The sequence below is a fragment of the Papio anubis genome, chromosome 7 (genome assembly GCF_008728515.1).
Source record: "Papio anubis isolate 15944 chromosome 7, Panubis1.0, whole genome shotgun sequence".
In the NCBI taxonomy this organism is placed as follows: Eukaryota; Metazoa; Chordata; class Mammalia; order Primates; family Cercopithecidae; genus Papio; species Papio anubis.
Window position 1 is genome coordinate 157,433,047 of NC_044982.1, and position 12,041 is coordinate 157,445,087.

A 12,041-nucleotide genomic window follows, 5' to 3' on the forward strand; every position below is an offset into this window, starting at 1 on the left:
AAAAAAGCTTTTATTTCCCTACGTTGGATGATCGCTTCAGCTTACTGTGCATCATAAACATTACAGCTTGTAAGAAAGGCCAGCCGATGGCTTCTGCATCGTCTAACCCCAGCGATTGAGTACATCTCAACTTGCACCTCCCTCAAAACCGCATGCAGGCGTTTTGGGCCAGGGGCTCTCAGGGTGGGTGTTCAAGCCCCCTCTTCAAGCCTGGGGGGGCTCTGAGCATCAGCAAAGCTTTGATAAACTAGGATGCAGGTTAGGCACCCTTATTTCTGTCTTTGTATCATCTGAAATTTTTGAGAAGTCATTACATGCTGAACGCCTCTTTCCTATGCATCTTGCTATCCCCAGCTTGTGTTACAAAAATGTTCATTCAGTATGCAATTGAAAAAACAAACTGGGTAAATGGCAAACAAATTTATATTAGTCCTTCTGGCCACGCGTGGTGGCTCATGCCTGTAATCCCAGCACTTTGGGAGGCTGACATGGATGGATTGCTTGAGCCTAGGAGTTTGAGACCAGCCTGGGCAACATGGTGAAACCCCGTCTCTACAAAAAGTACAAAAATTAGCCTGGTGTGGTGGTGGGTGCCTGTAGTCCCAGCTATTCAGGAGGCTGAGGCAGGGGGATCGCTTGAGCCTGGGAGGCAGAGGTTGTAGTGAGCCGAGATCATACTGGTGTATTCCAGTCTGGGCGACAGAGCTAGACACTGTCTCAAAGCAAACAAAAAACAACTTATATCAGGCCTTTTTTTCTTTTTTTTTTTTGAGACAGAGTCTCGCTCTGTCGCCCAGGCTAGAGTGTAGTGCAGTGGTGCGATCTCGGCTCACTGCAACCTCCACCTCCCGGGCTCAAGCGATTCTCCTGCCTCAGCCTCCCAAGAAGCTGAGATTACAGGCGTGCACCACCATGCCTGGCTAATTTTTTTTTGTATTTTTAGTAGAGACAGGGTTTCACCATGTTGGCCAGGCTGGTCCCGAACTCCTGACCTCAGGTGATCCACTCGCCTTGGCCTCCCAAAGTGCTGGTATTATAGGCATGAGCCGCCACGCCCGGCATCAGGCCTTCCTAAGAATCAGATAAACACCCTTCAGCCTAGTGTGCAATGTGGATTGACGTCTGGGGGCTGCTGTGGCTCAGCCACAGCCCCGGGTGCCATGGATGGCTCCTTCCCGTTCAGGGTAGCATGCCCCTCCCGAAGAGAGGAAATTTTCTACACGTGTGGAAATAGAAGTGATTTTCTGCCCAAAAATGAACATGGAGAAAAACATTCTATGAATTCAAGGTGTGCACAGGACACCAGCACGGAGCCAGGAAGGCTGCACAGGCACCTCCGTCCCGCCACCCCACGGCTGTGACGATGCGCTCAGGGGCACGCCTCCCGAGGGGATGCCATGGGAGAGGCTCTCGCAGCTGTCTGTGGAAAGTTTCGGAGACGCCAGAACACAGATCATCTTACTGGAGGGTTTTGTTTGTTGGGAATTTTATTTAGTTTTATAGCAGGATCTGAACGTCAGTACCTAAAAACTTTTTTACACTTAAAAATGTATTACAGAATTATTAGATGCACATTTCTGAAAATTTAGGGACTTCAGATTAAAGACAGTTAAAATCGTGTGTTTCTATTGAGCAGAGAAAGTGCTGTCCCACAGGAGCCTGTCTCCTTCCAGGATCATGGCTGCTGTTTTCTGCAGCCTCTGAGCGCAGACAGCCTCTACCAGTGGGTGCTGTCGCGGAGAAGAGGCAGCCCCGTGGGCTTTGGGTAGCTGGGTGCACCTGTCCTGTCACACGGCTGCCGTGACGTAGGACATGTCCTGTTCTTTTCTTGTAGCCCAGTCTCCTCTGGGCATGATGGAGCCTTAAAAAGCTGCTTCGAGTTTCCAGGAACTCACATCTGTGAACACCTAGCCAAGTGTGTGGCACGCAGACAAGTTCATTCTACAGGCAGCTGTGGCTTCTGTCTGTCTTCTTGTATTTTCAGTCTTGGTTTATGGCAGCCTGGGCTGTAAGTGGTTTAAACTCAACTTTATGTGAGCTAAAGATAAAGAGAGTTTCACTGGAGGAGTCATCAAAATACATTCTCAGGACCATTTTTTCTTCAATTTTTCTTTTTGACATGCTTCCAGACTGGGCTTCTCAGATGATTCTGACGCACAGCCTCGGCCACTCGCCCTCCGATGCCCCGAGGTCCTGCTGTGGCAGGGACCCTAGGGCTCCTGCCTTGATGTCTGGGAATTGGAGTCCCCTGAACCTTTGGAAATTGTAGCTTAGGATGAGAAGGATGGGCAGCGAGAGTGACTGCCTGTGTTGGGGAGGCTGAGTGGCCCCGAGGCTTGGAAGTGGGATTGGTGGAAGTGGATATGGGAAAGGCCTGGTCCCAGCCGAGGTACTCACTGTATCTGCTTCAGTCTCAGGGGCATTGGGTTGAATCTTTGAGTGCCGGGAGTCTGTTCTGATCTGCTGGGAGAGCTGCTTTTGGAGTTCCTGGTGTCTTATTTCCTGAGGTCATGGCAAGATGGTGAAGTGGTGGCAGTGCATAGGGTGTGAGAATGGTCCATGCCAAGGTGATGCTGCTAGGCCGCAGCTGTAGACGTGGTGGTAGTGTGTGTCATGTTGGAAGGTGTGTTTGTTCAGACACACTAGTCCTAGGGGCTGCTGGGCATATCACTGGCGACATGCCCAATGGGGTGAGGGCAGCGGTCTCGGGTGTTCAGAGTCGAGTGCCCTGGATGGTGGGGTCTGCAAGCAGGTGCGTGACCAGGGAGGGGCCCATGCACAGTGCCTCCTCCTCATGCACTCGCCAGCTCCGCGTGTCCCCGGCTGTGTGTTTCCTGCTGCGGCAGCGGCCTCACGCTTGCTTACTTTCTCCTCTCCAGGTCAAACGATCAAGGAGCAAAGGTGGGCTGGCTGGCCCCGACGGCACCAAGTCTGTCTTTGGGCAGATGTGTGCTAAGATGAGCTCCTTTGGTCCCGACAGCCTCCTCCTTCCTCACCGTGTCTGGAAGGTCAAGTTTGTGGGTGAGAACTTGCTGGGCGCGCTGGAGCACCTGTGTCCCTGGCAGTGGCCGCCTGAGCCCACGGGGAGCACAGAGGCCACATGGTGCGGGAGTGTTGGGGGGTCTTCACACAGGACTCTGTGAGGGGACTCCGAGTGACTGCTTCTCCCCTGCAGGTGAATCTGTGGATGACTGTGGGGGTGGCTACAGTGAGTCCATAGCTGAGATCTGTGAGGAGCTGCAGAACGGACTCACACCCCTGCTGATCGTGACACCCAACGGGAGGGATGAGTCTGGGGCCAACCGAGACTGCTACCTGCTCAGCCCGGCCGCCAGAGCACCTGTGCACAGCAGCATGTTCCGCTTCCTGGGTGAGCTTCTCGGCCGCTTGAACTGGGTTGCTGTGCCCTGTGCCTGCTCTTGAGTTAAAGTGTACCGTCTGTTTGAGGAGTGACAGTAGATATATCTTGAATATCTGCTTTTAGTTTTTGAGACTAAAAGCTAATAAAATGTTACCAATAAAAATGACTTTTAGAGCCAGGCGCAGGTGGCTCATGCCTATAAGCCTAGCACTTTGGGAGGCTGAGGCTGGTGGATTGCCTGAGGTCAGGAGTTCGAGACCAGCCTGACCAGTATGGTGAAACCTTGTCTCTACTAAAAATACAAAAAAAAAATTAGCTGGCTGTGGTGGCATGCACCTGTAGTCCCAGCTACTCAGGAGGGTGAGGCAGGAGAATTGCTTGAACCCAGGAGGCAGAGGTTGCAGTGAGCTGAGATCGCGCCACTGCACTCCACCCTGGGCGACACTCCATATCCACAAAAAAAAAAAAAAAGAAAAGACTTTTCATGTTGATCGTGCATTTCACCAACATTATGGAAGCGAACAAGGTGTGCTGTTGACTTCCGTGCCTAGCATTGAGGGCCTGACGGTGGTGGACCGTTGGAAGCTCTGTGCATAGTTACAGGCACTGGCAGAGCCAGCAGGCCCTGGCCACATGCTGAGGACTGGAGACTGCCTTGAGCACTCAGAAAATGTGAGATTCTGTTTGTGCATCTTCAATGTTTATCTGAGACTTGGGATCAGAGAGGGGTGAGGTCTTCACCATTGGCCAGTCCCTCCCTCCTGTCCCACTGAGGGTGTGCAGAGTGTCCTCGGCTGTGCGTCCCACCACAGCCAGCACCTCCTGGGCAGGGCTGTAGCTCCCTGGAGGACACTCCCGTGGGGAAGTTCCAGCTCTTTGCTGTCAGAAGAAGAAGAATTGGCCTCTGTGTGGCTTAAACTAATGTGTGTGCAGAAGGGATGTGAAGAGTTAGAGGCTTATAGGCACCAAAGGAAATGATAGATGTAGAGGAGGACAGATGGTCCTGAGGAAGGGCCTAGACCTATGATTTGGGTGTTACTGCTTCAGAAGGTTCTGAGGCCTCAGTGTGGAGCTGCTGCCAGTGGCGTGTGTGAGTGAACGGGAAGTTTTGTCATCCTTTTCAAGTATCCTCTGTCACTTGTGTCCTGAATGATCAGGTGTGCTGCTGGGCATTGCCATCCGAACCGGGAGTCCCCTAAGCCTCAACCTCGCTGAACCTGTCTGGAAGCAGCTGGCTGGGATGAGCCTCACCATCGCGGACCTCAGTGAGGTAACTCCCTGGGGCGGCAGGCGGGGCCTCCGGGGTCTTGTTAACAGGCACAGTCTGTTCTGCGGGTCTGGTCAGGCTGTGAACTCTGGCCTAACTTGGTGCCCAGGTGACGCAGAGGCTCCTGGCTGTGGGCCATCGTTGAGTAGCAAAAAAAATAGATCATCTGCTTTCTGGTGTTTTGTAACATACACTGTCTTGTCAGATAAGGAAGCTCACTGCCTCCCCTGTGAAGAAGCTGAGCTTTTGGGAAGCCGGGGGGCTGCAAGTCAGGCTTGCACAGGAGGCTGTGTCCTGGGGCGACCACAGCCAGCTCATCCCTTGTGGCTGTGTCGTGCCTCGGCTGCAGGACGGGAATCCTTGCTAGCCAGTTGCTGTAACTTTCTCAGTGGTTAGTTTTAAGCACTTGACTGAACTGTGAATTCTTTGTTCGGCTCCTTGGATGAAGTACTCTCTCGTTGCTCCTCTTCTGTCTTGGTGTGTGCTGTGTACTCACAGCCTCGAGATGCACTTGAGGCTGACCCCGGCTCCTGCTTGACAGAGTGTGCTGGGTGGACTGGGATCTGGGGTGGAGACGAGCCCTGAGTCGACACATGGACACATGGGCTTTCTTTTTCTCCTTAAAAGGTTGATAAAGATTTTATTCCTGGACTCATGTACATCCGAGACAATGAAGCCACCTCGGAGGAGTTTGAGGCCATGAGCCTGCCCTTCACGGTGCCGAGCGCCAGCGGCCAGGACATCCAGCTGAGCTCCAAGCACACGCACATCACCCTGGACAACCGCGCCGAGTACGTGCGGCTGGCGATAAACTACAGGTTGGTGGTCATCTGTCTCTGTTGCATTGACACAGGTAGCAAAAGTAGCAGCAAATGGTTGCATGGACGTGTGTTTTTAGGAGTGTCGTCCACAGTACAGTAATGGACTTGGCTGCAACTATTGCTGATCTGTGGGTGTGAAGCTTATTCTGTGATCAGGGTCGGTGTTCATTACTCCTAGCTCTAACCAGAATACCAAGATCAACAAAATCCACCCATTTGGGTCACTGCACCTGAGGAGGCCGTAGTTTTTGCCCTGTGTGCTTTCTTTGTTGGCTTCCTTGGGACAGGGCTGGGTCTGGGGCTGTCTCGACCCCCTCCAGGCTGCTTGAGTGACACAGAGCAGCCTTTGCCAGGTGTCCAGGTGTGACTGTGCACAGGCCTTTGGGCGCCGTGATTCAGGCTTGGCAGGTCATTACCACCACCCACAGTTTCCACTGCTTGTCTCATGTCCCCTGGAAGCACCTGAGAGTGTCTGGATGAGGCCCCATGTGGTGGGTGTGCCCTGTGGGCTCTGGTGGGGGTAGTCCTGGCAAGTGTCCTGGGTGGTGCTGTCCCCCGTATCGTGTCTGCTGTGGGTCAGCATGGTGTCTCGGGCCTGTGGCGGGTGCGCGTCTTTCCCCTCTTGGTGCTGGCTTCTCCTGGGGTATCCGGTGGATACTGAGAGTGGTGGCTTGGGGTGTGCGTAGCTGTGGGTGGTCATTAGGCTGTACCCCATCTGCCGGACGAGATGAGCTGAGTGTCGAGTGTCGGGAGAAGTTCTGCAGTGCTGAGCTGCTAAGCATGCTCATGCCATCTGGAGCTGGTGCTCTGTCCTCCCAGCTGGGAAGTGTGCGGCCGCAGTGCTGTGTGCCAAGGATTGGTGTGAGCAGAACAAAGTCAGTGTCACCGAAGACAGAAGTGTAAAGTGAGCTTTTTCTTCCAGACTCCATGAATTTGATGAGCAGGTGGCTGCTGTTCGGGAAGGGATGGCCCGCGTTGTGCCTGTCCCCCTCCTCTCACTGTTCACCGGCTACGAACTGGAGACGATGGTATGCCGACCCCCAGGTGGGGCTGCCCTGCAGCTGCCTTTGCCTGCTGACTCACAAATCAGTGACAGTAGTTCAGAGTCAGAGCCTTGCCCTGTGTGTTGACTGAAGGGAGTGCACTCTGAGCGCGTCCCTCCACCCGCCCGCAGGAGGCTGTACGTGGGCCCACCCGGAGCCCCCAGACCTTTCCCTGCCCCAAACAGGCCTTGGTGTAGAGAGGGAGCGTGATGGAGTCTTGCGGAAATGCCAGGTGGGAAGCATCACACGGCCCTGACGGACATCCTCCTGCAGGTGTGTGGCAGCCCTGACATCCCCCTGCATCTGCTCAAGTCGGTGGCCACCTACAAAGGCATCGAGCCTTCCGCATCGCTGATCCAGTGGTTCTGGGAGGTGATGGAGTCCTTCTCCAACACAGAGCGCTCGCTCTTCCTTCGCTTCGTCTGGGGCCGGACGAGGCTGCCCAGGACCATTGCCGACTTCCGGGGCCGAGACTTCGTCATCCAGGTAGGCTCCTGGCTGGGCTTGCCAGCCCTGGGCTGATGTCGGCCAATGGTGGCCAGGTCCTCACCCACGGTCCTGCAGCACATGGAAAAATGGGCCTCTTGTGTCTTCACAGAAATGAAAATGGAAAACATCCAACTTCTCTGATGTGAAGGCTCAAAATGTTATGATTATGTGTTTTGGGTATGATTACCTGTTTTTTAAAAATGTATCTGGCCATCCCCAGAATACACCACTGCTGTGTCAGCCCACTCTAGGTTTCAAACACACGCAAAGCACTCGCTCAGTTATCTGGTCGGATTAGGTGAGTCACTAAGTAACACGCTAGTTGCTGAGAAAAATGAGGCTGCTTGTAGGATTGAGAACAAGGGTTTCGCTTTGGGTTCCAACTCTGTGGGCCAGTGGTCAGAAACAAGCTCGACGGACCTGCCGGGTCACTGAGAGGGGGTGGCCTGATGCCCTCGCTCTCTGTTGGGACCGTAACAGCAGTGCCTGGGTGGATGGATCGATAGGGTCCACTGTTCCCAACATGTGCCCAGCAGAGCCTGACCTGTGTCTCTACCAGGGTTAGAAAAGTGGCCGTCTTTCAGGGTCACCTTGGAGAGCATGCATAGTTTATCTTAGAAGGTCAGTAATTCTTAGTTTTTGTCCATAATTCTTGCTGTTTCTTAGTATCTTAATCTGTAGTGGTCAAAGTTGGGCTGGTAGACTCGTGAGGAGCTCTTCCATGATCACGTGCCTGGCCCTCCGCCTGCCAGGCCTCCCTGGGCCCATAGGGGTGGTGTGGTCCTCGGGCCCTCTTCCCGGGATGACCGTAGAGAGCCGTCGTCTCCATAGTGAGGTGCTGTTTCTTACTCCAGGTTCTAGGAATTAGTTGTACCTTGTTACTCGTAAAGTTGGTTGGATTATGTTTTCTGCTGTTTTGTTCTTAGCAAAATACATGGTTTTGTGAGCACAAAGAGCCTAATGAGTACAGTAAAGTAGACTGCAGCCATGTTCAGCTTCTGATCACGTCGTATTTCTGCTCAACAGGTGTTGGATAAATACAACCCTCCAGACCACTTCCTCCCTGAGTCCTACACCTGTTTCTTCTTGCTGAAGCTGCCCAGGTATTCCTGCAAGCAGGTGCTGGAGGAGAAGCTCAAGTACGCCATCCACTTCTGCAAGTCCATAGACACGGATGACTATGCTCGCATCGCGCTTACAGGAGAGCCGGCCGCCGACGACAGCAGCGATGATTCAGATAACGAGGATGTCGACTCCTTTGCTTCAGACTCTACGCAAGATTATTTAACAGGACACTAAGATGGGGAAACGTCCTTATGAAATGAAAGCCTGAGCCAGGTGGCAGAGCGCTCGCTGCTGTGTAGACTGTAGGCTGCCTGGTGTGTCTGATGAGAAGCGTCTGTCCTTGAGCCAGGTGGGAGGAGGGGGTGGAGAGACTGACTGGCCGTGCTGGGAATGACAGTGGAAAGGTCCGCCTGTGCGCGTGGAACACCGTGGACGCTCGACTTCCAAGGGTCTTCTCACCCGTAATGCTGCATTACATGTAGGACTGTGTTTACACAGTGTGTAAATGTTTATATAAATACCGAATTGCAGCATCCCCAAAATGAATAAAGCCTTTTTACTTGTGGGTGCAATCGATTTTTTTCTTTCTCCTTTCTTTCAAGTGTCGTGAGTCGTCTTGATTGTATATTGGAAATAACTGTGTAACAAATCGTTATTATAAATATTTCAATTAATTTTACTCTGAATTTATTAAAAGCCTTTTGAACATGAAATGATCAGTATTACTTGAATGCATCCAGAGGATATTTAAACCAAAATGAAAAACCAGAAGGCCATTTGGTGTCCTCTCTCCCAGGTGTCCCCTTCTAGCATATGCATTATGTCATCTGAATTGAGGCCTTTCTGTGAACAGCAAGCATCATAACTTCTATCATGGAAAGTGTACTATATATAATGTTTGTGTCATGTATATGCCTAAATTTTAATTATCTATAAATAAAACATCTGTCATAAAAGTGTAGGCTGAGCTTTCTTAACCAGTTAGACTAGCACCAGGGGATATACTGCAACCAAAAAGTCAGTTAGTCCTTGATACAGCAGTAAGTGAGATTTCAGCCAAGTTTAGATTTTTTTTGATTACAGAAACCAAACTCAAGTCACAAAGAAGTGATTAGGAGAATGGAAGGTTCCAGGGGACCAGCTGGTGGCAGGGGCTGAAGGGCTCTGGAGCCTTCAGGGTTTCCTCCGACTTCCTTCCCAGTCCCATGTGTCTGCACAGCCTTAGCTTCTGCTTTCCTTGGCCTGGGCTGAGAGTCTTCGGTCCAGACAGCCGTGGTACACGGTTTGGGCTGCTTGTGTATGGCACACACTCGTGTCTGCAAAGGGTAGGACTGCGAACCGGCTAGGAGAGCTGAACAGTATCAGATTGAGGCGGAACTATGTGTTTCACGTTGGGAGACAGTTTATTCAGGGACACAATGTTTAGCACTCACACACAAGATCCAAAGGGGAATTTTTTTTTCTGGGAACCTTTCCAGGACAGAATTGGTAAATGCCAGGATTAGTCTATTTGCAGCTTAGCTCAAAACTTCCATAAGCTGTATGGTATTATTTTTGTTAATATCACCAACCCTTTTGTTGTCAGCTTTTATGCATGCACAGAATTGCCTTGAAGTCGGTCTCACTTGCGCGCCTGGCTGGGCTGGGCTCGGCTCAGCTGAGGGGCCCTGGGCCTGGGTGGGCTGGGCTCAGCTGAGGGGCCCTGGGCCTGCGGTGGGCTGGGCTCAGCTGAGGGGCTCTGGGCCTGCGGTTAGGAGCTGCCAGGCTTCACATCTCTCTTCTAGCTTCACATCTCTCTTCTGGCTTCAGGCGTGTGTATCACAGTGGTGACACAGTTGTAAGAGGGCCCAGAGCTGCACTGTCCCCTCCACCCACTTTCCATTGGCCAACCCCCAAATCAGGCTGGCAAATGCCTTCTGCCTCTAGAACATGGGTTCTCAAAGTCCTGGCTGAGGACCCCTGGAGTTCCTGAGGCCTTTTCAGGGTGTCCAAGAGAGCCTCTCTCTCCTACTACATCTCTGTGAGGCCAAATTTTCTTCACCTCCTTCCACCAACACAGCTCACAATGTGGGCACGCACAAAGAGAAATGAGAATTCACCTGTCTCCTGTGAAAGGAAAGGAAAATCTCCACCTGCAAGCTCACTAGGCCAGAAAAAAAGGGTGAGCTTGGAAACAGTCACATGGGAAACTGCCTTTTCATTCTGTGCCTGAAGGACAATGTGAAGTCACAGCTCATTGCTCTGTAAGGGACTAGACACTAGAAATTGCCCGTACGCCCATTCCCAAACCAATGCATATTTGACTTCTTCCTCCACCCTAGGTTGACTTTATCTGACGTAAAGTGCAGATGTACTGAGCATGAGCCGAATTTGTAATTGACTCTTCCTCTGCCCCCTGCGAGTCAGCAAGCGCTCATCAAAGCCTCACGAGGATGTGCCCCACTTCTCTCATTTTTCCTACCCCCCCTCCTTTTTATTCTTTCCTCCTTCCCCTCCTGCCATTTTCCCCTTTAAATATTGAAACCCTCAAAACTCTTTGGAAAAAGCCCCGGACACAGAGCCTACTGTGGCTTGTGTCTCTTTCCCTGGCACATCCTCAGCTGTGGCAAAATCAGCCTCTAAATGGATTGAGGCCTGTCTCAAACCCCAGTTTTTTTGTTTTGTTTTGTTTTGTTTTTTTTGAGATGGAGTCTTGCTCTGTCGCCCAGGCTGGAGTGCAGTGGCACGATCTCCACTCACTGCAAGCTCCACCTCCTGGGTTCATGCCATTCTCCTGCCTCAGCCTCCCGAGCAGCTGGGACTACAGGCGCCCGCCGCCATGCCCAGCTATTTTTTTTGTATTTTTAGAAGAGACGGGGTTTCACCGTGTTAGTCAGGATGGTGTCGATCTCCTGACCTCGTGATCCGCCCGCCTCGGCCTCCCCAAGTGCTGGGATTGCAGGCTTGAGCCACTGCGCCCGGGCACTTTTTCTGGTTTACACTTCCATTAAGCCAGACAGTTAAAGAGGCTAATAAAAGTATTAATGCCATTCTCACTTTTTTTTTTTTTGGAAAATAATTTTTCAAAATTGTGTCCATGTTAAGTCATGGGTTTGTTTTTATTTTAAATGTATTCAATATTTTAAATATTTTCATTAGTAATTCCCAATGTGATAGGTAACACCCAGATGAAAATTATTGAAAACCCAAACGAAAATGATTGAGGATTGAGAGCTTTGCAGAGTATGAGTCCTGAGAGGGAGGCAGCTGTGCCAGAGGAGGCCGGCTGCAGGCACCAAGGCGGGGCCCCCATGCAGCTGCCTTGCGGGGCTGTCTCTGCTCTCTGCAGTTAGAAGCAACGGCGTGTGTTATGTTTTTCTGTTTGTTTGTTTTTCGAGACGGAGTCTCGCTCTGTCACCCAGGCTGGAGTGCGGTGGCACCATCTTGGCTCACTGCAAGCTCCGCCTCCCGGGTTCACGCCATTCTCCTGCCTCAGCCTCCCGAGTAGCTGGGACCACAGGCGCTGCCACCACGACCAGCTAATTTTTTGTATTTTTAGTAGAGACGGGTTTTCACCGTGTTGGCCAGGATGGTCTCGATTTCCTGACCTCGTGATCCATCCGCCTCGGCCTCCCAAAGTGCTGGGATTACAGGTGTTTGGAGAGGCACTGCTACCGCCTTTTTTAACTAAATACTGGAGGGCACTTCATTCCAATAAATAAAAAATAAATAAATAAATAACAATAAATAAATATTAAAAAGTTTTAAAAAGGGTGGTAATTTTATAGCCACAGCTCTTCATTTTTGACAATTCCTCCTGACAGTTCCATGTCACCTTCAGTTTAACTTTTTACTCTCATCCAACTTCTGCGGCCTGAAGTTACATAGTTCACTTTGACAGATAAATGTGCGTAGCAGAAACCATTAAACTGTAGAAAAGACAGACGACCCATCTGTGCTAGGAGTGGAAACTTCAGTCACATTAATTGTTTGGAAGCTCACCAGCACTGTGAATT

The 12,041-nt window shown here is 51.3% G+C and overlaps 1 protein-coding gene across 8 annotated transcripts in view; it reads left to right on the plus strand.

The window, feature by feature from the left end:
• HERC2 (HECT and RLD domain containing E3 ubiquitin protein ligase 2) overlaps positions 1–9,003 on the plus strand; it is a 159,131-nt gene extending 150,128 nt beyond the window's left edge. For 7 of the 8 annotated variants that reach the window (XM_031668903.1, XM_031668908.1, XM_031668904.1 and 4 more), the window contains 7 exons: positions 2,880–3,021; positions 3,176–3,370; positions 4,519–4,631; positions 5,256–5,446; positions 6,372–6,477; positions 6,766–6,978; positions 8,008–9,003. In XM_031668903.1, the coding sequence (XP_031524763.1) occupies positions 2,880–3,021; positions 3,176–3,370; positions 4,519–4,631; positions 5,256–5,446; positions 6,372–6,477; positions 6,766–6,978; positions 8,008–8,280 (1,233 nt within the window). In that variant the 3' untranslated portion in view covers positions 8,281–9,003. Of the gene's footprint in view, positions 1–2,879; positions 3,022–3,175; positions 3,371–4,518; positions 4,632–5,255; positions 5,447–6,371; positions 6,478–6,677; positions 6,979–8,007 lie in introns of those variants that run through there. The other variant, XM_031668906.1, reaches the window with a different exon arrangement.
• The last annotated feature ends 3,038 nt before the right edge of the window (positions 9,004–12,041 follow it).